This window comes from Gossypium hirsutum, chromosome D09, assembly GCF_007990345.1.
Source record: "Gossypium hirsutum isolate 1008001.06 chromosome D09, Gossypium_hirsutum_v2.1, whole genome shotgun sequence".
In the NCBI taxonomy this organism is placed as follows: domain Eukaryota; kingdom Viridiplantae; phylum Streptophyta; class Magnoliopsida; order Malvales; family Malvaceae; genus Gossypium; species Gossypium hirsutum.
Genome location: NC_053445.1, coordinates 28,591,999 through 28,618,062, shown reverse-complemented (window position 1 = coordinate 28,618,062; position 26,064 = coordinate 28,591,999). Strand labels below are relative to the sequence as shown.

General features: G+C 34.3%; 1 protein-coding gene across 1 annotated transcript; it reads left to right on the top strand.

Annotated features, from left to right (window-relative positions):
* The first annotated feature begins 1,555 nt into the window (after positions 1–1,555).
* On the top strand, positions 1,556–8,619 carry LOC107891969 (protein phosphatase 2C 70). The gene is made up of 13 exons (XM_016816902.2): positions 1,556–1,868; positions 3,170–3,353; positions 3,459–3,632; positions 3,739–3,914; positions 4,010–4,168; positions 4,849–4,992; positions 5,076–5,137; positions 6,305–6,440; positions 6,773–6,867; positions 7,598–7,713; positions 7,814–7,943; positions 8,186–8,240; positions 8,349–8,619. Exons 1-13 carry the CDS (start codon positions 1,725–1,727, stop codon positions 8,520–8,522), a joined length of 1,749 nt encoding a protein of 582 aa, XP_016672391.1. The 5' UTR covers positions 1,556–1,724; the 3' UTR covers positions 8,523–8,619.
* The last annotated feature ends 17,445 nt before the right edge of the window (positions 8,620–26,064 follow it).

The following is a 26,064-nucleotide window of genomic DNA, read 5'->3' as shown; positions in this document are numbered from 1 at the left end:
TTATTAAAATCGAACTTAAATTGAATTCAATAAAACTCGAATTGACCCAAATTTTAATTTTTTTAGCCTTAGTCATGAAAATAAAGGGTTGTTGGATTTGAATATTGCATTTTATAAAAATAATTCCATAAATAAAGAATAAAAAACTTGTCACCTAAACCTACTTTCACTCACTCTCCACCCAACACCTTTGATTTTTCTTACCAATGATTGCTTAGCTTCATAGCATATATAGAAAACTGAAACTTAAAAAGAATCTTTGCTTTTATGCCAAACAAAAATGCATAGAAAACAATAATTTTACTTGCAATTTAATGAAAACCATACCCCAAACTCATTTCATAGGTTTTACGCTAATTTCTTCGTGATTATTATTTTTAATTACTCTTCATTTGAAAATGCAATATATTTTATCATTATACTCAACATTTATTGATTTAAATATATAATTTATATGTTAATATCATATGAGTGATTGTGTTGATTTATATATTTAATACAAAATTTAACATATTAATAATTTTTTTTTATAATTTTTTTATATATTCTTAAATTCATGGGATGCTTATATATATATATATTATATCATAAGTACCTTTGCTTTAATTATTGTTTTGATACTTAAAGACACCAATAGTAGAAAACCAACAGAAGTAGAAATATTAAGATGAAAGGTGAAAACCTTGACTTAAGATTAATCTTTTTGTAGTATAAAAGGTTGTAAATGATCATTAAAAGCAAGAAGAATTATTGATTTTACTTAAAGATTAAGTATTGCTCAATTAACAAACACTCATTACATTATCAAATTAAAAAGAAGTCTGCCCTGAAAAAGAAAATAAAAAGAGAAAATTAATTATTTAAAGATAATTAAATAACTTTTGTTTTTAGAAAATATTGCCTTTTCTAAGTTGAGTCAATATATATTTTTTTTTTGTGTTCGCCATATATAATCACCATAATACGTATAATCAGTGATGTATCTTGGGATCGATAGAGCTAGTTTCTCTTAAAATGAATTTTTTTTATTTAGGTCTTTTAAAAAAATTTAAATTAGTAAAAATAAAATTACACTTTGATCTCCTAAAAATAATAAAAATTTGATTTAATTTTTTAAAAATTATAAAGATATAAATTATTAAAAATTAAATTTTAATTTTGACACTCCTAAAAAATATTTAAATATTTTTATGTTGCAAATTCAAGGTAATTTTTTTACATTGTTTTTGGTAATAAACTAAACAATAAAAAATATGATAGAAATTAAATGGTAAGATGAATTTAGTGGAATTCAATGTTTGAGTGAAGTGGAAAGTATGTTAAGAGTAGAGAAAAATGATTGGCATTATACAGAAGTAATTTTTTAATAGACAGGCATGTGCAGTTTCTTCTATTCAACTTGCATTTAATTAATTAAAAAAAATTTTCTTAATTTCAATGAGTAAATCTAAATTCAGATTTTGGGTATTAAAAATTCATGCATGCATACCACGTGGCATGCACCAACAAGTCACTAAGAAAATCCCCCCAGTATTGAAAATAATAAGAATAATACAAAAGAATTTAATAGATACGTTAAGGAAAAGAAATGGCAAATAGAAAAGAAAATGAAAAAAATTGGGGGAAAATGGTGAGCGACCAATTCAAAGCGAGGTTCTCGCGAAGCAGAGCCGAATCTGAAATCGTAGTGTGAGAGGAGAGAGAAGAGAGGACGCTGAACGACTATGGCGATGCTAGAAAGCATTGTCGTTTTCACTCTCCTTCTCCTTATGTTGATCCTTATCATTATCCTCATTCTCTTCGCCTTCAAACCATGGCGTTTCTTCTCCTCCCTTTTATCTTTCCCTTCTCGTTCTCGCTCCATCAAGGTAACACCATCAAAATCTGATCTGTTGTTTGACCAACCAGGGTTTCCTTTTTTTATAACAGCAAAAATCTAGTTTATGACGCATTGGTTTAGGTTTGATTCTATGTTCCTGATCGCGGATCATTGCAGTTTCAGCTTAGGTGGAGCTCGATTTCTATTTTTTTATTATTAATTTTTCGTAATTAGGAGCTTTATTTATATATATATTTTTTTCTATTTTGATTTAATTGCAGAACTTTAGGTTGATCCGTTTATTAGCTCTTTATTTGTGCAATGAATCAATGCCGCGAGTTCAATTAGGAATTTTTGATTTTGGTGGTAATTGGTAATGTTTTGAATAGACAGTAGAGTATTCTGTAGTTCAGCTTTTTGTTTGCTGAAATCTTAGGAAATGCAGTGCGAATTTTCTTGATTCGTGAAAGTGGAGTGATGCATTTAATTTATTTATTTTTGGTATTCTTCTATGGTGTCGGTAGATTTCTATTGATGCTAGAGGAGTAACTGATTTTCCAGTGGATCAAAAGTTGATTGCGGGTAGATTTAAATCTGATATGCCATGTAGTTTAGCTGATTTAATATGCTAGGAAATCTTTTGGAGATTAGTGGCTTATATTCTGAGTCAGTTTACAATGATTGATCACTTAACCCATATCCGCTGAGAATAGATGGCAATGAGTGTCGTATCCAAGAAACACTTTATGAAGCTACCGGTTTTAGAAATATATAAGTATGTATCCATTGTTGTAGTCTATGGCTCTTCATCAAGAACTTGGTTGATTTCTTTCCTTACTTGGAAAATATTGAGAGTAGAGGAACCTTCATTTATAAATTATCATATAGCTTACTTTTACAATCTCTTTGTAAGTTACAAATTTGGAAGTCAATGAGACCGACAAATAGACTGATATTCTAAACATACAGACTTGTTCAAAATGTGGAAGAACAATCTCAATATCGTATAATTATTTCATCTTCCTATTCACGTCATCTACCTTATCTCCAAACAACTATATTAAAATTAAAATTTATTTTTAGATGATTACTCTCTGTTTCTCTTCCTTTATCATTTATCCTCTCAATCCATATGATTTAAATGCATGTGATGGAAGAAAGAGTTGGGATCTTTCTTTAAAACCCTTCATGTATTTGTCTATCTAAATGCAAAACATTGTTATAGCATTTGTTCATATATATATATTCTTTCCATTTAATAAAGGGAAATACTTGGAAACTGTTGGAGCTTTCTTTCTGTTTGAATCTCTTGTGGTCCTCTTTCATTTGACATTTGACATGGATTTGTAGGTTGAAGACGTAGAGAGGCCTCTAGTATCAGATGATGTCAATCACAGTCAAGATCAAAGCAATGATTTGACAAGAAATTATGACTTAGAGGGTGCATGTTACCAAAGTGAAGCTCTTTTGCGCTCACCTCGTAATAAGGGACTTGTTCACAAACAGCGGCTACCCTCTGCATCTCCCCATCAGGGTATTAACCTTTTGCTTCCATCTTTTATTGTTTTGCTCTTATAATTATGTTTTAACTGTTCTGCTTAGTAAATCTTTTCCAATACTAATGATTTACCTTGTACAGGTGATAGCTTGGTTCTAGAAATATCTGATCCTTCAGAGGATCTTTTGGTTGGTCAGACTCTAAAGCACCCATTGGCGACAGAGCACCTAATTGAAGCGCTAAAACTTGGTAGGCCTGAAAATCAAAATGAAAACAGTATACAAGAGTTTGTGCCCAAAGTTATCAGTGATCAACGTAATTTCTGTTTCCTCTCACTTCTATAAAGAGATTAATGTATTGCTTTCTTTCAATAGATTGAATGTGGAAAGCATGTAATTATATCTTTCTTTTAGAAGTACAGGAAGTTGCCTCTCTCTTGAGGTTGTCTCTGGTCCTTCTCGTGGAATTCGCTGTTCTGTGCAGTCAACAAACCCTTCAAGGTTGCCGTTGACCCTAGGGAGAGTTTCTCCGAGTGATTTATTATTGAAGGATGCAGAGGTTTCCGGAAAGCATGCAATGATAACTTGGAATTCAAATGTAAACTTCTGACAAGTTGTATGACATTAGTTTGCGTTTGGTGCATGCTATATGTGTGGTATATTAATTGTTTAGAATTTCATAAACTCTTGCAGAAACTGAAATGGGAGCTGGTAGATATGGGTAGCCTCAATGGAACGCTACTGAATTCTCAACCAATTAATCATCCTGATTCTGGAAGTAGGCAATGGGGCCATCCAATGGAACTTGCAAGTGGAGACACAATAACACTTGGCACAACCTCAAACATACAAGTAAGTCTATATGCTTTTTTTTTTCTGGTATTTTTTGCTTCTGAAAATTTAAAACTTTCTAGATATAATTTATTATGTTATTAAGTATTGAATGTTTGCATGAACAAAAGCTTTTCATTATTCACTTCTCCAGAAAATTGAAGTGTTTGCATTTTTGTTCATTTTCTTATTTCAGCAATTTCATAAGGTTGTAATAATCTGAGACCATGAGTTTAGAACTGATATCTTACTCATCTTTTGTATATTTTTACTGTCAGGATCATCCTATTGATATAAAATACCTTCTAAGAAATTTTCATATGCTGCAAGCCACATGCACTTGTGACATTCTAGAAGTACATAATTTTTTTGCTTTTTTATTTGTCCAATATCATTTATTTGTTCGCCGGAACTCTTGTTTACTTGTCTTCATAACTATCTTTCAAGAGTTCTGAGGTATATTGAAGAACTGAACATTAATGTTGCACCTTCAGTTAACAGTTGATAGACTGCTTCCATAAGAAAAAATTCCATTTAGTTAGGATTATAGACACGGTTGTTATGTAACTTACTTTTGTTTTCTGATAGACCATTGTTGTGAAGTGTTTCCTCTTATTTACTCATTTCTGATTGTACAATGTGCACATCAGCTTGTAATCCATGGCAATATTTTATTGATTGCCTGTTGTCTTTTGTGACAGGTTCGTATTTTATCCCAAAATGAGTGCATGGTACCTTTTGGAGTTGGTATGATTTCGGACCCTATGTCGTTGCGTCGAGGGGGAAAGAAACTTCCCATGGAAGATGTTTGCTATTACCAATGGCCTCTTCCCGGCATTGATCAGGTTTTCATGTTTTAGTGCTTTTGCCTGATGTTTTTATCCTTGTATCAAATGTGATGAATCTTATATTTTTGCTGACATTGCAGTTTGGAGTGTTTGGTATCTGTGATGGGCATGGTGGTGTTGAGGCTGCCAAATCTGCGAGCAAGTTAGTATTCCTATTACATCTTTTAGTGTGCTTCTTTGGCAGGGTTTGTGGTTGACTTGTAGACTTTTCATCTTATGATTAATTATTAGATACACTTTTTGTTTCCCATGCATATGCTAATCGTGCTTTCTAGAGTGTATCTTGTCTTCAAAGCTTGTCTCAAAGTATTATGCATCTTTTCAGTTTTCCAATCCATGTTTCTGTTATGTTTGTTTATATTCAGATAGTTGGATTTTCATGAGCTTCTGATATGATAAATGCTGACTTAGGCTTTGCTTGGTAGGCCAGGATAGAAAGAAGGATGGAAAAATCATTAAACAATTAGCTTAACCATTGGATTAACAAATTTTTCCTTTTTACCCCTTCCTATCCTTCCTAACAAGCAAAACCTAATTATTGTCTTGATTGACAGTCAAGTTCTTTTATGGTCGTGGCTGGTCAATATTGCATTGGTGCTAGAGTATTTACTGAATAGTGGAAATTTGGAATATAGTGAAAAACGAAGTGGGATACATATTAGAAAGGCAAGGAAGATTTATTAAATACCATAGTGGGATAAGGTCATTGCCATTGTCTGTCTACTAATCTAGTTGCTACCCCCTTGGTCATGGATTCGAACCCTGGAAGCAGCCTCTCTGCATAAATGGGGGAAAGGTTGTGTATGTCAAGACCTTGCTTAAACCCTGCTTATAGTGGGGGAGCTTTGTGCATTTGGTATGACCTTTTTATAGTTCTGAAGGGGATTGTTGGAGGCTTATAAATTTAATGGAAATGAGAGAAGTTTCGTGTTGCTTTACTTATCTCCTTTTTTTCCTCTGGCTTTCTCTCCACTTTTGTGTATGAATTCATGTGGCAAACAGATGGAGGACTATCGTGGCATAAAATGGATTTGGTTATCATATTAGTAGATTCTGTTTTCTGTTGTTCTCTTTGGCTATATTTACATATACACATTAAAAGAGGAAACATTGTTCTTAGTTACTTTTTCTTCAATCTAGCAATTATCACATTGAAGGCCTGATTTGCATTATTCTTGTACCATGAAGCCTTCAGTTAAAGATTTAAGGCTTCTGATTTGGCAAACAAACTTAGCAATTCTGCTCATTTTAGCTGATATGCTTGATTTGACTTAACTATTTACTGAAGTTTTAAGAATCTGATCTCCAGGATTCTGCCAGAGATGCTTGCTACCATTTTATCGGATCCTGTTATAAGAGAGAGGGTTTTGTCACAGCATGATGCCTCAGATGTTCTTAAAGATGCATTCCTTCGAGCAGAAGCGAACATGAATAACTATTATGAGGTTTTTCCCTCACCTGCTTTTTCTTCTTTTCCTTGTACTCCTATAGACATTTTCATTGTTTAGTTTGTAAATCTCTCATAGAGCTCTGGAATGCATTTGCCCCCTTAGCATCCACTGTGTACTGTATTACTGCTGTTCCTTTTATAATTTGTAGATGTGCTATTACTACCATTCTTGTTGAGTCATATTCTTAAGGCTATTGCACTTATTTCCGTCGTCATGTCCTTTTGGCATTCATGATAATATAATGGCTTGTTCTAAAGGACTGGATCTCTTTCATCCACCATCATTGAATATGATAGTTTGCGTATCATAATATTAATTCCTTGCAGGGCTGTACTGCAACAGTTCTTCTTGTTTGGGCTGATGCTGACGAAAATTTCTATGCACAATGTGCAAATGTTGGGGATTCAGCATGTCTTATGAAGTAAGTGTTTCAATTCTTATTGTTGCAAGTTGTAGGATTTCTAGGGTTATAATGGTATTTTATGATCAAAGTCCATCACTTGGAGTCTTGAATAGATTAATATCACTTTGATCATGTCCTATTCATAATCATTTAAGAAGATTTCTATTAATCTTAGGTAATGTTGTAATTTGCAAGTTAAAATATGGGCTAAATTGCTGTAAGCAATCCAAAAAAATATCTATTGGCATCTGTCAGAAGCTACTTATGCTAATTGGTGCATCTTAAGTCTTTAATTCGTCGAAACATTACTTGATATTTGAAGTACTTGTTATGATCACCTATGTTACTCGTATTTGGGTGTCAATCCCAGATACAGGTATGTATCTGCATTTGTTCAATTTTTTGAAGTTCTTTCATGTATTTAGAGGGTTCTTAGGGGATCATATCTTCGTACTCGTACCAAATATACATTAAACATGGTCACTGGACATGAGTGCTTGAAGAAAAATAAAGTGCCCAAGCAATATAGATAATGACACTGTAGTGTGAATGCAATGCTTGCCTGTTGTAGTGTCATCCTACATATTGCTGTCCTTGTCCTACCTCCTGCTGAATTTTCTCCCCATTTTCTGTTCTTTCATATAATATATATTTTTAAAAATTCTGTTCTCGTTTATTTAAAATGAAATTTATGGTCATATTGGTGATTTTGCTGTACGTACTACCAAATTCAATTTTAATGGTACAGTGTCGGAGGTAAGCAGATTAAGATGACAGAAGACCATAAAATAAGTAGTTATTCTGAAAGACTCCGAATGGAAGGAATGGGGGAGCCATTAAGAGATGGGGAGACACGTCTATGTGGTACGTTCAAATTTCTGTTTCTGGTCATTACATTAGGAAACAGGACTTGGTGACATTGCCAAAAGAAGGTACATATCGAGTAATTGGCCACTTTTTCCAGGTTTGAACCTCGCAAGGATGCTTGGAGACAAGTTTGTGAAGCAGCAAGATTCACGCTTTAGTTCCGAGCCTTTTATAAGTGAATCTGTGCATATCAATCAAACAAGTGGGGCATTTGCACTGCTGGCTAGGTGATTCTATCAAAACTTGTTTATAGTTTTGCATGCTAGAACATATTGCGACTTGTTTCCGGTCAATTTTGATCAAAACAGATTATTTTATCTACTTTTCTCTTCTTAGCTAGTATGATATTGATCCATCATCACTGAAACTACAATAATGACGTACTTTCTTGCTTGTATAATTTTTTATTGGCAAAATTTACTCGTGATTTTGTTGAAATATGGATCCCACTTGTGTGCACCGATTGCAGCGATGGGTTCTGGGATGTTGTTACTGCTAAGAAGGCAATCCAGTTAGTTGCTCAGGTATTGTTCAATAACACAATAATATTATAGGTTCTTGCTAGTTTTTACTCGGTTTTTTTTTATGGGATAAATGTCGAATCTCACTAACAATTGGGGTGTGGTGGTCAGGAGAGGGAGAAAGAGTTGATGGCAGAGTCGGAGAAGGAGAATTTGGCAGAGAAGATTGCGAATGTTTTGTTGAATGAGGCTAGAACACAGCGAACGAAGGATAACACCTCAATTATTTTCTTAGATTTTGACAGTACATCTAGAAGAATATCTTGTAAAGTTGATGATCCCTAGTTCTTTTTTCTTTTTCTTTTAAAGGATTTTATAATTTAGTGTGAAAAACTATATATTAATTATTTCAAATGTAATGCTCATTTCTAGCTTGAACTTACTCCGCTTTCCCCAACTTTTCAAATTTCTATCCTTCTTATGATTGTTGCACAGTCTCAAGTTTTCTAGCTCATATTGCTCCCTACGAGTTGGTGCAAGATTTGAAATTTTAGAATTTTTTCAAAAGTAATTTTTCCTTATTTTATTTTTGAAAATTATATATTTATTTTTTCAGATTATAGTTAATATATATAATATATTGATCTTAGTCTTGCACCAAATCTTCAAGTTATGAATTACAATTTTAAATTTCAAAACGTTATTATTGTTTCGACTTTCAATCAAGGTTGTTTTTGTTATAACACTTGTCTGTCTTTTTTACCTGTTTTTTTTTCTTCTTTTTCTTTTTGCTCTTTTTTTTTAAATAAATTCAAGAAAAAATAAATAATAACAAATGTTATAGTTAAAACAATTTTAGATTTATAAATAATTATAATGTTTTTTAGTTTGTATTATTTTTATAAAAATATTTATAATTTCTTTTTTCTAGAAAAGATATTTATATTAAATTTAAATTAATATTTTTAAAAGATCATTTATAAAAATATTGAACTTAATATATTTTAAAATTTAATAATTTTTCTTTCTATTCCTTTATTTCTCCTTTAAACTACAAACAAAAACAAATAAATTATATTGGCTCATAAAATTACTCTATATTTTGTATTCTTCCTTCCTATATTTCTTACCTTGTTTTTCTTTTATTGTATGTAAATAAATACAAAGAAAAAAGGTACTATTTTATATAAGTTAGTATAAATTTTATTTCCACTAATTTAATTATAACAAGTAAAAATAAATAAAATAAAAATATTTAGTAAAGGTCGGGTCTCTAATCCGTCTTAATAACAAGCACATCTCCGTCAACCAATTGCAATTGGTAAGAATAATTTTTAAATTTTTTATTTTATAATTATAATTGAACTTAATTTTTTTTATAATTTTTGTGTAAATAGCCGGAAGATCGAATTTTGTAATGCCATATTCGTAATCTACTCGGTCCTCTATCACCGTTGATCGAAACATACTTGAGGGAAGCCGTTTTTTGCAGGTGGCCCTTATAGGCCAGGGGTGTAAATTGGACCCAGAACTCATAAGCGCGTTGGTGGAGAGGTGGAGATCCGAGACAACATTCTATATTCCATGCGGTGAGTGTACTATCACTCTAAAATATGTGCATTTACAGTTGGGGTTACTCGTGGACGGGTCAGTAGTCACCGGGTCTGTTCAATTTGCTGATTGGGGAACCGTATGTTTTGATCTTTTGGGTGTGGTGTGGTTCCAGAGACAATTTACAGAGCTTGGATCAAAATGGCCTAGTTACGAAATAATTTTGCAGAGCTGGCGGAGGATTCAACTAAAGAGGAAAGAGAACGATACACTCGGGCATACATTTTTCAGATTATCGGGGGTATGCTGATGTTGAATAAGTCACGGAACCTCGTACATCTAAGCTGGCTACTGAAACTCATCAATTTTAGAGGAGCTGGCAAACTCAGTTGGAGGTCCACCGTGTTGGCGACATTGTACCGAGAGATGTGTCGGCCGACGCAACGAGAAAAAATTAAAATTGTTAGTTGTCTTTTACTACTACAATCATGGGCTCGGTACCGCTTTCCAACTTTACGTCCTCGAGTGAACTACTTGTATACACTTCCACTCGTAACAAGGTAAAAGTCAGTAGATATTACCATTATTAAATTTATTTAAAATAAAATTATTATGCGAATAAGTTATTTAAATAGGTGGAACTATGCCTTGAGTCATGTGCAATTACCTACCAAGCTTAAAGATATAGACTTCTATTAGATCAACGATTGAAAGTGGATGTATGTATTTATTTAATTTTAAACTATATACAAATAATGTAGTTGATTTCGTATTTATTATTTAGTAGTATATATAACTAATGTTTTTTTATCACGCTCATATAGTTTGGATGGACACCATACGAGGACCTAGTAATTCAGGTAGTAATTCTTGAGGAATTCTTTGTGAATCCCAACGCCTGGCACGTTAAAGTCCCATTTGTAATGTACGCTACCGTTGAGATGCACAAGGCGGATAGAGTGTTGCGGCAATTCAGATTCCAATAATCGATTTTCGTGGCACCTCAGAAGCTTGATGATCTGCATCGTATCGACTTATTGAGACCATATATGAATTGACTGGTATTCCACTCGCAATATATTAACATGTGGAATAATCAGTATGATTTTTTTACCTACTCATGAAAATATTATCATTCTGGAGTTAGCATGCGATCCAGAGTATATACCATGGTTTAAGATCCATGGCAAGTCATATTTGTATGGAGAAGAGGTAAGGCGTCGGCATCCCCACACGAGTAGGTTACGACAGGGCCCTTTAAATCTAAGGGGTGGCGAGGTGGGCCCATCATCAGTGCCTACGCAAGAACGGTTGACATTTTGGTTTGTGACACAATTCTCTATCGGGTAAGAACTTAAACGGAGCAATCAATATAGACGGCCACTTACGTTTATCTAGGACTAGTGGGAATACGTGTCTTCACATATCAGTGTCTACGCAAGAACGGTTGACCTTTTGGTTTGTGACACAATTCTCTATCAGGTAAGAACTTAAACGGAGCAATCAATATAGACGACCACTTACGTTTATCTGGGACTAGTGGGAATACGTGTCTTTACACATTGTAAATGTTTTCTAATTTGTACACTTTGTCGACAAAGCTCATGGGATCCAAATAGAGATTCATACAACCTGCAATTACAAGAACGCATGAAAAACGAAGTGCTTCAAATATCCCACTGTCGCAAGTCCTATTTCTCAGGTGTACCCAATACACTCCCTCAACAATTTCTTGGTCTGGCCTGTCGAACTCCGTCACCCGAAACCATAGGTTGTCGCGTGAGTGATAAATTGTCATCATGCAGTTAGCTCGTGCCTTACCATTATTAATTTGTTCCAGTACCGTCGGGCACTATACATGACCTCCCTGCAATTGCCTGACATAACTCGTTGCTTGCTTTGGGAACAGTTCTGCCAAATGGAAGTATGTCCTTTCACAATCGAGGTTATCGACAAATGACACATTCCTTTTATAATAGAATTGATGCATTCAGCTAGGTTTGAGATTGTGTGGCCATATCGTAGCCCACCGCCGTATGATTGTGTCCACTGATTGAAGGGTTTGTTAGTGAGGTATGTTGTCCCTACCGAGCTAGTTGACTGCAATATCTTTAACATATCATGAAAATGGTCCTTCATGATCTCATACCCTGTCAATATAAATAGATAACGACGATTACATACCAAAAAATTTAAAAAGAAACAAACGAAATATTACAAACCAAATAATATTTGTGGCGATTAAATACCCACATTGGTCAATTGTCGTCACTTAGCGATAGACCAATATTACTGGTAGTAGTTGGACGCAACCTGCCTTAGACAATACTAATGGTGTGCGATATCCCAAAGGCTTTCTTGTCATTCAATTGCAGATAGTATTCCAGTTCCTTGATTCAAGATGACGCATATATCAGGTTGGGGGCAGACATGCCTCATCAACCTAGATAGAAAGAAATATCAGTCGTTTACTTTCTCCTCCAGTGTTATTGCAACTGTAATTGGAAGGATCCTCTGATTACAATCTTGTGCCACAACCAATAACAGCTGATAGGTATGTCTACCATACATAAAGGTATCGTCTATTTGTACCAATGGCTTGAAGGTCCAAAACAGACACTTGAACATTTGAAACCTACAGAGCAAGCAATCATTGTAGTACGCGAGACCCATTTCAATATCTGTTACGCAACCTAGTACGTACCTCTCCAACACCTGACACTACTGTTATACCTCGTTATATAACACGTACCACCCACTGTGCATCTTCTCTAAGGTCTTCTGCTTAGCTATCTATGCCTTGCGGTACGAAGGCATGTAGTTGAATTGGCTACAAATATTGGCAATTAAAGCCAACACAATAATCCTCGGATCCACTTTTACCATTGGTAGTATTAAGCCCGTGATCATATCTAAATCCAACTTCAGATGATCCCGTAAAACACTTGCAACCCCACGAGTATATTAAATTAATTGGAACTAACCTTAAACCTTAAATAAAACCCTAAGAATCCAATTATACTGTGCCAGAGGTAATACATGTATGCAGACCGGTAAACTTTTTTATCGTCCATAACTCCGTCTTCTTCTTAACAAAAGCCATGGTTTTACATGCGCAGCTACCATCTCACATTGCACACTTGGCCTCGAACTTATTAGATTTAGATTTAACCACGTGGAAGTTAACCCCGTTCTTAATGTTGTATCACTTTAATGCAGCGAGAAAACCATCTTTACTAGAAAACTCCCAGCCCACTTCCAAATCACCCAAATCCAACGATGCACTTCCGTGGCCAGGCCTGTTGTGTGGTAGTTCTGCAAACCCCAATGCATCATTTACCAAAATATCGACATTATGCATGTGGGCTGGAGGCAAGTACGCCGTGAATTGTGGATCTTCTTCTTCATTTTCACCTCTTTCACCGTCTTAAGGTTCAATTGGAACATGTTTTGATTCAGAAAATAATGCAACTTCTAAACCATTAAAACCAAGATCTCGGGGTGGATCTACATCAGATTCATTACCATCTTCGTTCTCTGACCCACCAACATCTGACATGTTGGAGGTCACCTCACTGGTGGACATCGTAAAGAGTAAATTATCCCTTCCCTTATACATTTCAGAACGTCCAAAATCACATGTCGATTGCCAACAAGTGGAAGTTAATGTCATTCCCCAGTAAGAATTCCTAACGTTGAACATAGACCCATCGAGGTGCATGTCCTATCGACTCACTGAGTGTCGTGCAAGGGTCATGTATTCTGTTCTACCACCAAAACCCGGTGGTTCGGTATTCTGCCTCTCACGATTGAAACCTAAGGCTGAAACAGATGAGTGTCTTCCCATTGATGATTTTGGATTATCATAATGGGAACTTGCTAACAAAGTCATTGGACTATCAATATTTTCAACTGTTCTCGCCTCTCGAACAAGAAGAGATGTTGAAGTCGCAAGTCTTTCATCTAGCCTTGAAAATTCCACATATAACTCAAGAAACGGTAATTCATTATCGAGGTACGTCTGCACTATCACCTCCAAGCCCCGAGCACCTTTGATATCAAATGAGTCATATCTCATAGGATCGACCAAAGCACAAAATCGATACTTAATAGACAAAACTTTCATTGCCATAGATCCGAAGATTTTTCGCCTAATTCTTACATTGTGTTCTCCGATAAAAAACCACGTCGTTCTCGGTGTCACAAACCTTACCGTCATAATAAATAATAACACTAATCTGTCCACTCCTTTTTAACCAAATTATCTGTCGAGAGAAATTCGAAACAAAAATATTATGCAAAAAATTTAATGCTTCATATAAATATTAACACGAAAAATCAGCTTATACCTTCCCTACGAATGTCTATTCTTCTAAACTTCTTCAATTTCTATTGCTTCAACTTATACTACCAAAGACTTAAAATATGGGTCATTTATAGCCTAAGGGATAACATCTCACTCCTTTTTGTAAAATGTTCCGGATAGTGGGGGTTGAAATTTGTAGAGGAAAAATGCTCCAAGCAGGACGCACTATCAGTAGCAGTACCGAAAAGAACGTCCAGTTGAAAGTGTTTTTCCTCTATAAACCTCAACCCCCACTATTCGGGGAATTTTTCACAAACCTTTCAAAAATCCTGGGAATCTCAGGATATTTTTTCAAAACCATCTCCTCAAATTTATTTTTCGGAAGCAGCAATACTGAAAAAGGCATCCAGTTGGAAGCGCTTTCAATACTTTTGATGACTGTGCATCCTGCTTGGAGCGTTGTTGATACGGGGTTGCGCGCGGACCAAGATCGAGTTGCCAAGTCACGAGAAACTCCTACGAAAACCTTAAACAATTAGATCTGAAACGAAACAGAAAATTAAAAGATTAAATTTTTGAATTTTCAGATCTGAAATAAAATCCCCAAAACAGTAAAGAATCAAATAGAGAATAGAAATAAGTGTTAATAAGGAATCTTGAAACCCTAGAAGAGATTGCGATTCTGCCCAATTGAACACCAAGATAGTTTTCCCCAAATTTCGGCAATCTAATTTCTCCCAAAAAGAGTATGGATGAATCGGCAAGAACCCTAGAAATTGGGGATTTTTGGGCTGATTCCTTAAGATAGAAAAAGGCTGAAAACACAATAAGAACAGAAAATAGATTAGATAATGATTCAGCACAAGTAGAAATAAAGAAAGAATTGACAGTAAGAAATTAAAAGATAAGTCCTAAGAAGCCTTGAAATCTCGAAAGATCTCACAACTCCCTTCAAACGGCTCTAATCTCCCCTCCAAAGAATATCAATGGCAAGAAGAAGGTTGAAGATGGCTCCCACAATCAAAAAGATTGTTAAAACAACTTCTAAAGAAAACTCAAGAGAAAATCCTTGAAGAACTCAAAGAGAATTTTCACTCAAATCAAATCTAAAATTTTCAATGTAATTGTAATGTAATGTAGGGTGGCTGGCCAAGCCATATAAATAGGCCTTTCAAATGTTTTCCTAATTTAATTAGAACACTAAAACTACAACTAAAAAAAAACTCCTAATTATTTTAATATGGAAATTCGGCCAAGGGTCTTTTATTTGGGACTCTTGGATAAACATTTAAACTAAGTAAAATAAATAAATAAATAAATAAAAATAAAACTTTACAACTTGGGCCACTTTGACAATTTGGCCTGATTTTCAACTAAGTATGGGTGGATTTCTTGATTGGGCTTGGAATCTTCTTATTGGGCCTCGCCTTCAAGAATTTGGGCTTGTGATCCATCTCCTACCGAAATTGAATCGTTGATGCTCGTAATGGAGATCCAATGCACTTTGGCTGCAAGATTTGGTGTCTTGGACCACGATTCCCAATATTTGAAATCTTGATTTTCCCTTTCTTTTGTGTACGCATCTAAGGCCTTACTAACAAACTCCTGGATGGTCCCATTTAGTTTGGAACGCATTTGTCGGGCCTTTGATCTCGTATCATTCCCCCCTTCCTCAAAAAGATTCGACCTCGAATCTGAAAAATCAAATGGGGACAAGTCAGCCACATTAAAAGTAGAACTTACATTGTACTCACCAGGTAGATCAATTTTATAGGCATTATCGTTGATCCTCTCGAGTACTTGGAAAGGCCCATCGCCCCTTGGGTCCAACTTGGTCTTTCTTCTTGCAGGAAATCGTTCTTTCCTCATATGGACCCAAACCCAATCTCCGGGTTCTAGGACAACCCGTTTGCGCCCCTTGTTTGCTTTGTTGGTGTTGGCATCATATGTTTTGGCTATTCGTTGCCTAGCCTGCTCATGTAAGGATTTCACCAACTCAGCTTTCTGTTCACCATCTAAATTAACAATGTGTTCAAGTGGTAATGGCGCAAGATCAAGTACTGTTAGTGGGTTAAAACCATAAACAAGTTCAAATGGAGAATAACCAGTTGTAGAATGAATAGATCTATTATATGCAAATTCAACAAACGGTAGGCATTCTTCCCAATTTCTAATGTTCTTTCCCACAACAGATCGTAATAAAGTCCCTAAGATCCGATTAACTACTTCGGTTTGGCCATCAGTTTGGGGGTGACATGTAGTGGAATAAAGTAATTTAGTACCAAGCTTACCCCACAATACTTTCCAAAAGTGGCTAAGAAATTTGACATCTCTGTCAGAAACAATTGTTTTAGGGATGCCATGAAGTCTTACCACCTCTTTAAAGAATAAGTCTGCTATATGTGTAGCATCATCTGTTTTGTGACAAGAAATAAAATGTGCCATCTTTGAGAACCTGTCAACAACAACAAATATACTATCTCTTCCTTTCTTATTTCGAGGCAAACCTAGAATAAAGTCCATGGATAAATCTACCCAAGGTGAAGTAGGAATCGGTAAAGGAGTGTAAAGGCCATGAGGCATTACCTTAGATTTTGCTTGTTTGCATGTAATGCACTTGGAACATACCTTTTCCACATCCTTCTTCATATGTGGCCAATGGAAGTGTTCTTGCAATATGTCTAGTGTTTTGGCCACTCCAAAATGTCCCATTAATCCCCCACTATGGGCTTCATGAATCAACAATTCTCTCATGAAACACTTTGGTATGCATAACCTGTTTAAACGAAAAAGAAAGCCATCTACAAGATAAAATTTTTCAAAAGCAGTATGTCCACAATTCTTATAGATATGGCTGAAATCAGTATCATCATCATATAACTCTTTAATATGTTCAAACCCTAAGACTTTAGCATTCAATGTAGTTATTAAAGTATATCGTCTAGACAAAGCATCTGCGACTACATTATCTTTACCTGTTTTATATTGAATCACATAAGGGAATGTTTCAATGAATTCTACCCATCGGGCATGTCTTTTACTCAACTTACCTTGTCCCTTTAACCATTTAAGAGACTCATGATCTGTATGTATGACAAACTCATTAGGCAGCAAATAATGTTGCCATACTTGAAGTGCACGAACTAATGCCAATAGTTCTTTGTCATAAGTCGAGTAATTTAACTGTGCACCGTTCAATTTCTCACTAAAATAAGCAATAGGTTGCTTATCTTGCATTAAAACGGCGCCGATTCCAATTCCTGAAGCATCACACTCAAGTTCAAAAGTTTTAGCAAAATCAGGTAATTTAAGCAAAGGAGCAGAACATAACTTAGCTTTTAGAGTTTGAAAAGCTTTTTCTTGGGTTTCACCCCATTTGAAACCCACTGATTTCTTTATAACTTCAGTCAATGGGGTAGCAATAGTAGAGAAATCTTTCACAAATCGTCTATAAAAACTGGCTAAACCATGGAAAGATCTCACCTCAGTTACCGATTTAGGAGTCGGCCACTCCTTAATTGCCTTAACTTTGTCCTCGTCGACATGAATACCTTGAGCACTAACTATGAAACCTAAGAATATTAGTTTATCACAACAGAATGTGCATTTATCAAGGTTGGCAAATAATCTTTCAGTTCGTAGAATATCCAAAACGGTTCGAACATGGAAAACATGATCATCTAATGACTTTGAGTAAATTAAAATATCATCAAAGTAAACTACTACAAATTTACCCAAATGTAGCCTCAAAACATGATTCATTAATCTCATAAATGTACTAGGTGCATTAGTAAGGCCGAAAGGCATAACTAACCATTCATACAATCCAAATTTTGTTTTAAAGGCTGTTTTCCATTCATCCCCTTCCCTCATTCGAATTTGATGATAACCACTTTTTAAATCAATTTTGTAAATATTATTGAACCATGTAATTCATCAAGCATATCATCAAGTCTAGGGATTGGGTGTCGATACTTTACCGTTATCTTGTTGATTGGGCGACAATCAACACACATACGAAACGTACCATCTTTCTTTGGCACCAATAAGACAGGAACAGCACAAGGACTTAGGCTCTCACGAATGTACCCTTTGTCTAGTAATTCCTCCACTTGCCTTTGCAATTCCTTTGTCTCCTCGGGATTGCATCTATAGGCTGGTCGATTTGGGATTGAAGCTCCGGGTACTAAGTCAATTTGATGTTCTATCCCTCGTAAAGGTGGTAAACCTTTAGGGGCCTCACTAAAAACATCCTCATAATCCTGCAAAAGAGATTGAAACACACTAGGCAAATTTTCGTTAATGTTAGATAAAGATAAATAATTTTGCCTAAACCTCACAAGGATACAAGGCTGTTTATTAAGTAGGGCTCTCTTCACATCTTTTTTGTTGCCAAAAGATTTTTTCCGCTCATTTTACCACTAGAGGATTCACTCACCTTTGGGCTTTTTAAATTTTGACTTTTTCCACTACTATTAGCCTCTTTTCTCTCTGTCTTTTGTACTTGCTCTTTCTCCCTTACCCCCTCACAAAATTTTATCATCCTCAATTGATCTTTATATACATCAGTAGGATTTAAAGGAGCAAAAGTGAATTTCTTGCCTTTAAATACAAGGGAGTATCGATTAAGTTTACCTTGGTGTGTAACATCGTGATCAAATTGCCAAGGTCGTCCAAGGAGCAAGTGTGCCGCATGCATGGGGACTACATCACACCATACGTCATCCTCATAATTGCCGAGTTTAAAAGTGACCAAGGATTGTTTCGTAACTTTAACTTCGGAACATTCATTAAGCCACTGAAGGTGATATGGCTTAGGGTGTTTGGTACAAGGCAACTTTAAAGAATCCACCAAATAACTACTCACTACATTCGAGCAACTACCACTATCAATAATGAGTGAACATAAGTTACCTTTAATAAAACACCGAGAATGGAAAATATTGGCCCTTTGGCTATCATCATCTTTCATCTGAATGTTAAGGGTTCGACGAACTACAAGGCATTGAAAATTAGCAAAGTCCCCTTCCTTTGGTGGTTCGACCAACTCGTCGCCATTAACACTGTCATCCACAAGGTTTGGCATATCTGGATCTGTATTATCAGAGTCGGAAGTGTACTCACCGTTATCTTTTAGAAGAAGTAATCTCGTGTTAGGGCATTCTCTACTATAATGACCACGCCCTTTGCACTTAAAGCATTCAATCTCACGAGTCCTCTTCGCACTCGAATCACCTAAATTGGGTTGCTTAGAAGGTGTTTGCGTTTTAGCAGGAGCCCCTTTTTTCCAATCTGATTGTTTACTTCCATTACTCAAAGAAGACTTGTTAGTAACAAAAGGTGGTTTTGAACTCTTAAAATCAGAATTGGAATTGTTACCTCGATAATATTGTGAAGTAGAGAATGACCCAAACCTTTGTTCCTTTAATTGTTGCTCGATCTCAATGGCTTTGTGAACTGCTTCTTCCAAATCAATGTAAGTTTGTAGCCTCAATGTATTAGCTATTGGCCTGTTCAAACCATCAATGAATCGAACCATAGTTGTTTCTTCATCTTCCTCCACATTAGCTCTCTGAATGAGCATCTCCATCTCTTTAAAATATTCATCCACCGTCCTACTACCTTGGATAAGTCTTCTCAACTTTGTTTTAATTTCTCTATAGTAGTGAGGTGGAATAAACCTTTTACGCATAATCTGTTTCAACTCATCCCATGTCGAAATCTCACCTTCATAATTCCGATGGCGGTTTACCCCAAGTTGAGTCCACCAACTTAATGCATAATCAGAAAATTCCAATGTTGCTAATGCTACCTTTTCATCATCCGGACATTTATAATACCGAAACATGAGTTCAATCTTAGATTCCCATTCACAATAAGTGTCAGGATCATTCTTACCACGAAATTGGGGAATTGTGAATTTCGGTTTTGCCAAAGAAGGTTGTCCACGATCATGAGAATCGTCATCCATTCTAGGGACACGTCGAGGGCCGCGCCTATGGGGCTGGTTATTCCTATCTTCCCTGATTGGATCTTGATATTGAAGTTCTTGATTCATTCGTACCTCATTCAAAGTAGTATTCAATGCTTGAAGGGTAGCATTTATTTGTGTGATTGCAACAGTGTGTCCTTCTAACTGTTGTTGGACTTCCATAAGTGTATCATTATTATCACCTTTAGACATCTTCAAAACCTGTAAAAAATAAACACTCAACACTCAAAAATAAAAGTTAGCAAACCTCACCATTAATCACTCAAAAAGAAAAATCAAATTCTCAATGAGGTCGAATTCAATCTTGTGAGTTCTTTATCAGAGTTTATATCAACCAATTAGAGAGTGTGAACCAAACTACCAAAGAATCCTAATTTGCACTAGGATGCCAAAAACTGACGAGACACCAAGTGATTCGTGTTGCACCGAGGAAGGATTGTGCACACGTTTAAATCCTACTAACACAAGAAACAAGAAGGTGTTAGATATTGTAAAAGGAGAATAAAAAGCAAACAAATGAAAACCTACAGCTAAGAATCAATAAAAATTGCTGAAAACAGAAAACCCGAAAAACTGCGGAGTAACTTGACAACTTCGTTCGAGGTGTTCCCGATCTCCAAAAATCACGAAATTAAATCTGGAGTGTCCTTATATATTTAATTTTTGATCTGGAAAATTTGGGCACCAAATTCAACCCGCTGAATATTTTTTTAATTTTTTATTGGATTTCGTCTTTTTTCAATTTTTTGACTTTTTCGACTTATTTTTTTGCGGGAAATATTTTTGTATATTCAATAACAGTGCCAAAAATATGTATGTAAAATTTCAGATCAATCAGAAAACGTTTACCCACTCAAATAAATTTTTTTCGAAAATTTTTCTGGGTAAAACTGCTGTTTGTAATTTAAAAAATAGAGATCAGTTTAGAAATCAACCAAGAACACCCAAAACGCCCAAAATCTGATACCAAATGATACGGGGTTGCGCGCGGACCAAGATCGAGTTGCCAAGTCACGAGAAACTCCTACGAAAACCTTAAACAATTAGATCTGAAACGAAACAGAAAATTAAAAGATTAAATTTTTGAATTTTCAGATCTGAAATAAAATCCCCAAAACAGTAAAGAATCAAATAGAGAATAGAAATAAGTGTTAATAAGGAATCTTGAAACCCTAGAAGAGATTGCGATTCTGCCCAATTGAACACCAAGATAGTTTTCCCCAAATTTCGGCAATCTAATTTCTCCCAAAAAGAGTATGGATGAATCGGCAAGAACCCTAGAAATTGGGGATTTTTGGGCTGATTCCTTAAGATAGAAAAAGGCTGAAAACACAATAAGAACAGAAAATAGATTAGATAATGATTCAGCACAAGTAGAAATAAAGAAAGAATTGACAGTAAGAAATTAAAAGATAAGTCCTAAGAAGCCTTGAAATCTCGAAAGATCTCACAACTCCCTTCAAACGGCTCTAATCTCCCCTCCAAAGAATATCAATGGCAAGAAGAAGGTTGAAGATGGCTCCCACAATCAAAAAGATTGTTAAAACAACTTCTAAAGAAAACTCAAGAGAAAATCCTTGAAGAACTTAAAGAGAATTTTCACTCAAATCAAATCTAAAATTTTCAATGTAATTGTAATGTAATGTAGGGTGGCTGGCCAAGCCATATAAATAGGTCTTTCAAATGTTTTCCTAATTTAATTAGAACACTAAAACTACAACTAAAAAAAAACTCCTAATTATTTTAATATGGAAATTCGGCCAAGGGTCTTTTATTTGGGACTCTTGGATAAACATTTAAACTAAGTAAAATAAATAAATAAATAAATAAAAATAAAACTTTACAACTTGGGCCACTTTGACAATTTGGCCTGATTTTCAACTAAGTATGGGTGGATTTCTTGATTGGGCTTGGAATCTTCTTATTGGGCCTCGCCTTCAAGAATTTGGGCTTGTGATCCATCTCCTACCGAAATTGAATCGTTGATGCTCGTAATGGAGATCCAATGCACTTTGGCTGCAAGATTTGGTGTCTTGGACCACGATTCCCAATATTTGAAATCTTGATTTTCCCTTTCTTTTGTGTACGCATCTAAGGCCTTACTAACAAACTCCTGGATGGTCCCATTTAGTTTGGAACGCATTTGTCGGGCCTTTGATCTCGTATCAGTTGTTTTCTTCAAAATTATTTCTTCAGAACCCATCTCCTCAGAATTATTTTTTTTCAGAATCCCTAAACCCTAGAAATTAATAAACACTTAAAAATAAATAAAACCCTAAACCTAAACACTTACAAATTAAAAAAACCTAAACTCTAATTTAAAATTCCCACAACCCTAATTTCATAAACCCTAAGCCCTAATTAGCAATTAAACCAATGAGAAAACACGGGCAAAAGCGTGCTTACGTGGAAGCAATTTAGTAAAGCACACTGATTTGGATGCTATTTACAGGTTAGAGAGGCAAAAGCACTGAGCTGGACGAGCTTTTCTGATTTTCCCCTAAAAATCAAGCAAAATGACCTATTTCCTTAAGTTTTTTTGGAAATGGGCATTTTCTGGTAAATTAGTCTTTGTTTTCTATATTTATTTATATTAAATAAAAATATTTATTAAAATTTGATGTAAAGAAATATTTTTAATTATTATAAATTTTAAAATTACTTTAATTACTATTTATTTATAAAAGAGTGATTAATATAAAAATATAGTATATAAGAGAAAACAAAACAAGAAAAATAATAACATGTGACACAAAGCCTCCCACGACGCAATGGAAGATGAACAGGTAAAATCTTTAAACTTTTGGTTTTTATTTCTTTATATTTTTCGAAAAATAAAATAAAAGAAGGGCAAAATACCAAAAAAGTCCTATTTTTTTAAAATTTATCGAAATGGGCTCGGTATTTTATTATTTACCGGAATGGGCTATTTTCCCCGAAATCGCGTCCACATCAGCGCGATGTCAGGGGACGTGTCAGCAAATCGCGTCCTCGTAGGCGCGATTTGTTGCCCCTTTTTTTGGTATTTTGCCCCTAATAATACATATTAATGTATTACTGTAATATGTAGCTCAAATTATGTATTGTAGTTAATATTAATAATATTGTAGCTCAAATTGTCAATCAGTCTATACTATTGTACTAATAATATATATTAATGTAATATTGAAGAGTTAATTGATTAAAAAAATAAATGCAACAAATACAAAAAAGATTCAAAATTATTACCAACAAAATTTGACCCAAGGTACTAAGGGAAAATAGCAAGCATCTTAACCAACTAAGCTAAACTAATTAACTGACATATTATAAAAATACTATTATTATCTTAATTATATTACTTACGTTCTAATAATTTATCGGACCTATTCCATACAAGTGTCAAATCATAAAAAATAATACAACAATTCTGTAAAAAAAATTCGGTGTTTACTTCAAATAAATAAGGAAAATAATGATTTGAATGTTTCAAAATTCAATTTTAAACCGAAAAAATCAAAATTTAGAGGCTGTTTGTCAGCGCGTATATCTCGAAAAGTTATTCGAAATAAAAAAATCGTCTCAATCGGACAATCGAGCCAAAAGTTATGGCCTTTCAAAGTTTTCCAAGCTAAAAAACATAAACTGTTCATGAATTATTACTTCCACATCAGCAAATCGCGCTTACATGGACGCGATTTGTTGCCATGTAAGTAATCGCGCTGACGTGGACGCGATTTGCTGACACATCCCTTGACATCGCGCTGACGTGGACGCAATTTCGGGGAAAATGACCCATTCCGGTAAATAATAAAATACTGGGCCCATTTCGGTAAATTTTAAAAAAATAGGGCTTTTATGTGTAATTTACCCATAAAAGAACAAAAAAATGGATTACCCTTTTTACTTTGTTGTTTTTTCTTTTTATTCTATTTCATACGGATGTTCAAAGGGTTACGTGCCTTTTTATAAAACTAACCTTAAAAAAATTAATTAATTACGTAAATAATCTATTTTTTGATAAAATACGTAAATAACTTAAAATTTACAGTAAAAGTTGGTGGAGCCAAAGTATTTGGTGCCACCAACATGCCACGTCAGCAACCGGTAAAAAAAATCAATTTTTTGGTAGAGCCATGTAGAATGGCGCCACCTGTATAAATACTCGGGAAATACTATGATTTTTGAAAAAATGGGGAGGCTTTAAACAAAATTTCCTCTTTTTGGTGGAGCCAAATATTTTGGCGCCACCAGATTCCAATGCCTCTGTTACCTTATATCCTTTTTCTATTTTTTTATTTGTTTATTATTTATTTTATAATATTTTATATATATTTTTTTGGTGGAGCTATTCTAAACGGTGCCACTAGTATGTATTTTTTTAATTTATTTTTTTATATTTAAAATTTTTTAAAAATAATATTTTATTTGGTGGAGCCATTCTATTTAGTGTGACCAAATTTGTATATATAAGCCTCTCAATGACACATGAATCTGAGTTAAAAGAATAAAAAATTACTTATACTTTGTTAGAGGATGAATGGGAGAGATGTGAGAAGCCTTTTTTATGTATTTATGTTTTTTTTAATTTGAAAGTATGTTTTATTTAACGATAACCCGATGCAGCCTTGACACCAGTAAATTTAATGGTTATTTTCGGATGCCAATTATTTATTTGGTAACGAGTTCAAATTGGTTATGTAAGTGTTTCTGTTGGTTGTGGTAAGATGATAATGCGTTCAAATTGGTTATGCAACCAACGGCTAAATTATTTGAGATTCCCTAGGTCAATGGGATATTTAAAGGTTAAAAGGAATCCGAAATCGAACTGCACAGGTGAGATCATCAATATCGGCAGCATTCGAGCTACAATTTAATAACACGAGAAAATTGCTTTTGTTTCGATTAAACAATTTATTTTTCAATTTGTAAGATAGAATGCTGTCAGTTTTGAACAAAATTATTTAATTATGTTTTGTTTGTAAGACACAATATTGTCGGTCTTGAAAAAAATCATTTAATTTATTTTTAGTATTGAGAAAGTTGTTCATGTTGTAAAATGATATATTGTAAGTTAAGTGAAACTATTTAGGATGTTTGAAATGTAAAATTATATTTTGTAAAATATATTTTTTGAATAATGTAAATTGATAATTATTTTGTGAAATATATTTTTCATGTAAATAATTTATGTAATGTGAAATCAAGAAAATTAAAAGGAAATTTTTAATAGAAATAAAAAAACTGAGGACCAAAAAATTAAAAAAAATTAAAAAAAAAATGAAAAAATAGAACGTTGGTAATGACAATTTATTGCAAAAAAAAGAGAGAAAAATAAAGAACACACAGATTTTACATGGAAACTCTTTCGGGAAAAAAACCACGGGCAGAGGAGAAGATAATCCACTATGTCAAATTCGAATGATTACAAGAGGAGTAGACTATGTCTATTTATAGGCTTGTAAAACCATATTCTAATAGGAATGTAGTAAGATTGAAACACCTTATTCTAATCAATATCAAATAGATGGAGCTTAATAAGGTTTAAAAAACTTTATTCTAAAATAAAATAAAAGAAGTTCAGTTCTATATGGATTTTATTTTTATTTTATTTTACCAATGTATTTTATTTAAATAAGGATTCGGGTCACTTAATTCTAACAATCTCCACATTGGCACAAATTCTCAATGAACAAGTTATTCATCGTGAACTCTCAACGAATAAGTTCTCCACCACTTCCATAAAACCCCTTAAGGGTTTAACTTTAACAATGAACACCAACCAAGTCTAAGCAATGCTCAAACTTAGTTATAGGAAGTGACTTAGTCATCATATCTGCAAGATTTTCATGAGTACTAATTTTGCTCACAACAATATCACCACAAGCAATAATATCACGAACAAAATGATACCGAACATTAACGTGTTTTGTTCTCTCATGAAACATTTGATCTTTTGTAAGGAAGATGGCACTCTGACTATCACAAAATACTGTATTGATTTGAAGGTCTTCATCGAGTTCACTAAAGAGTCTCTTCAACCAAATGGCTTCTTTACA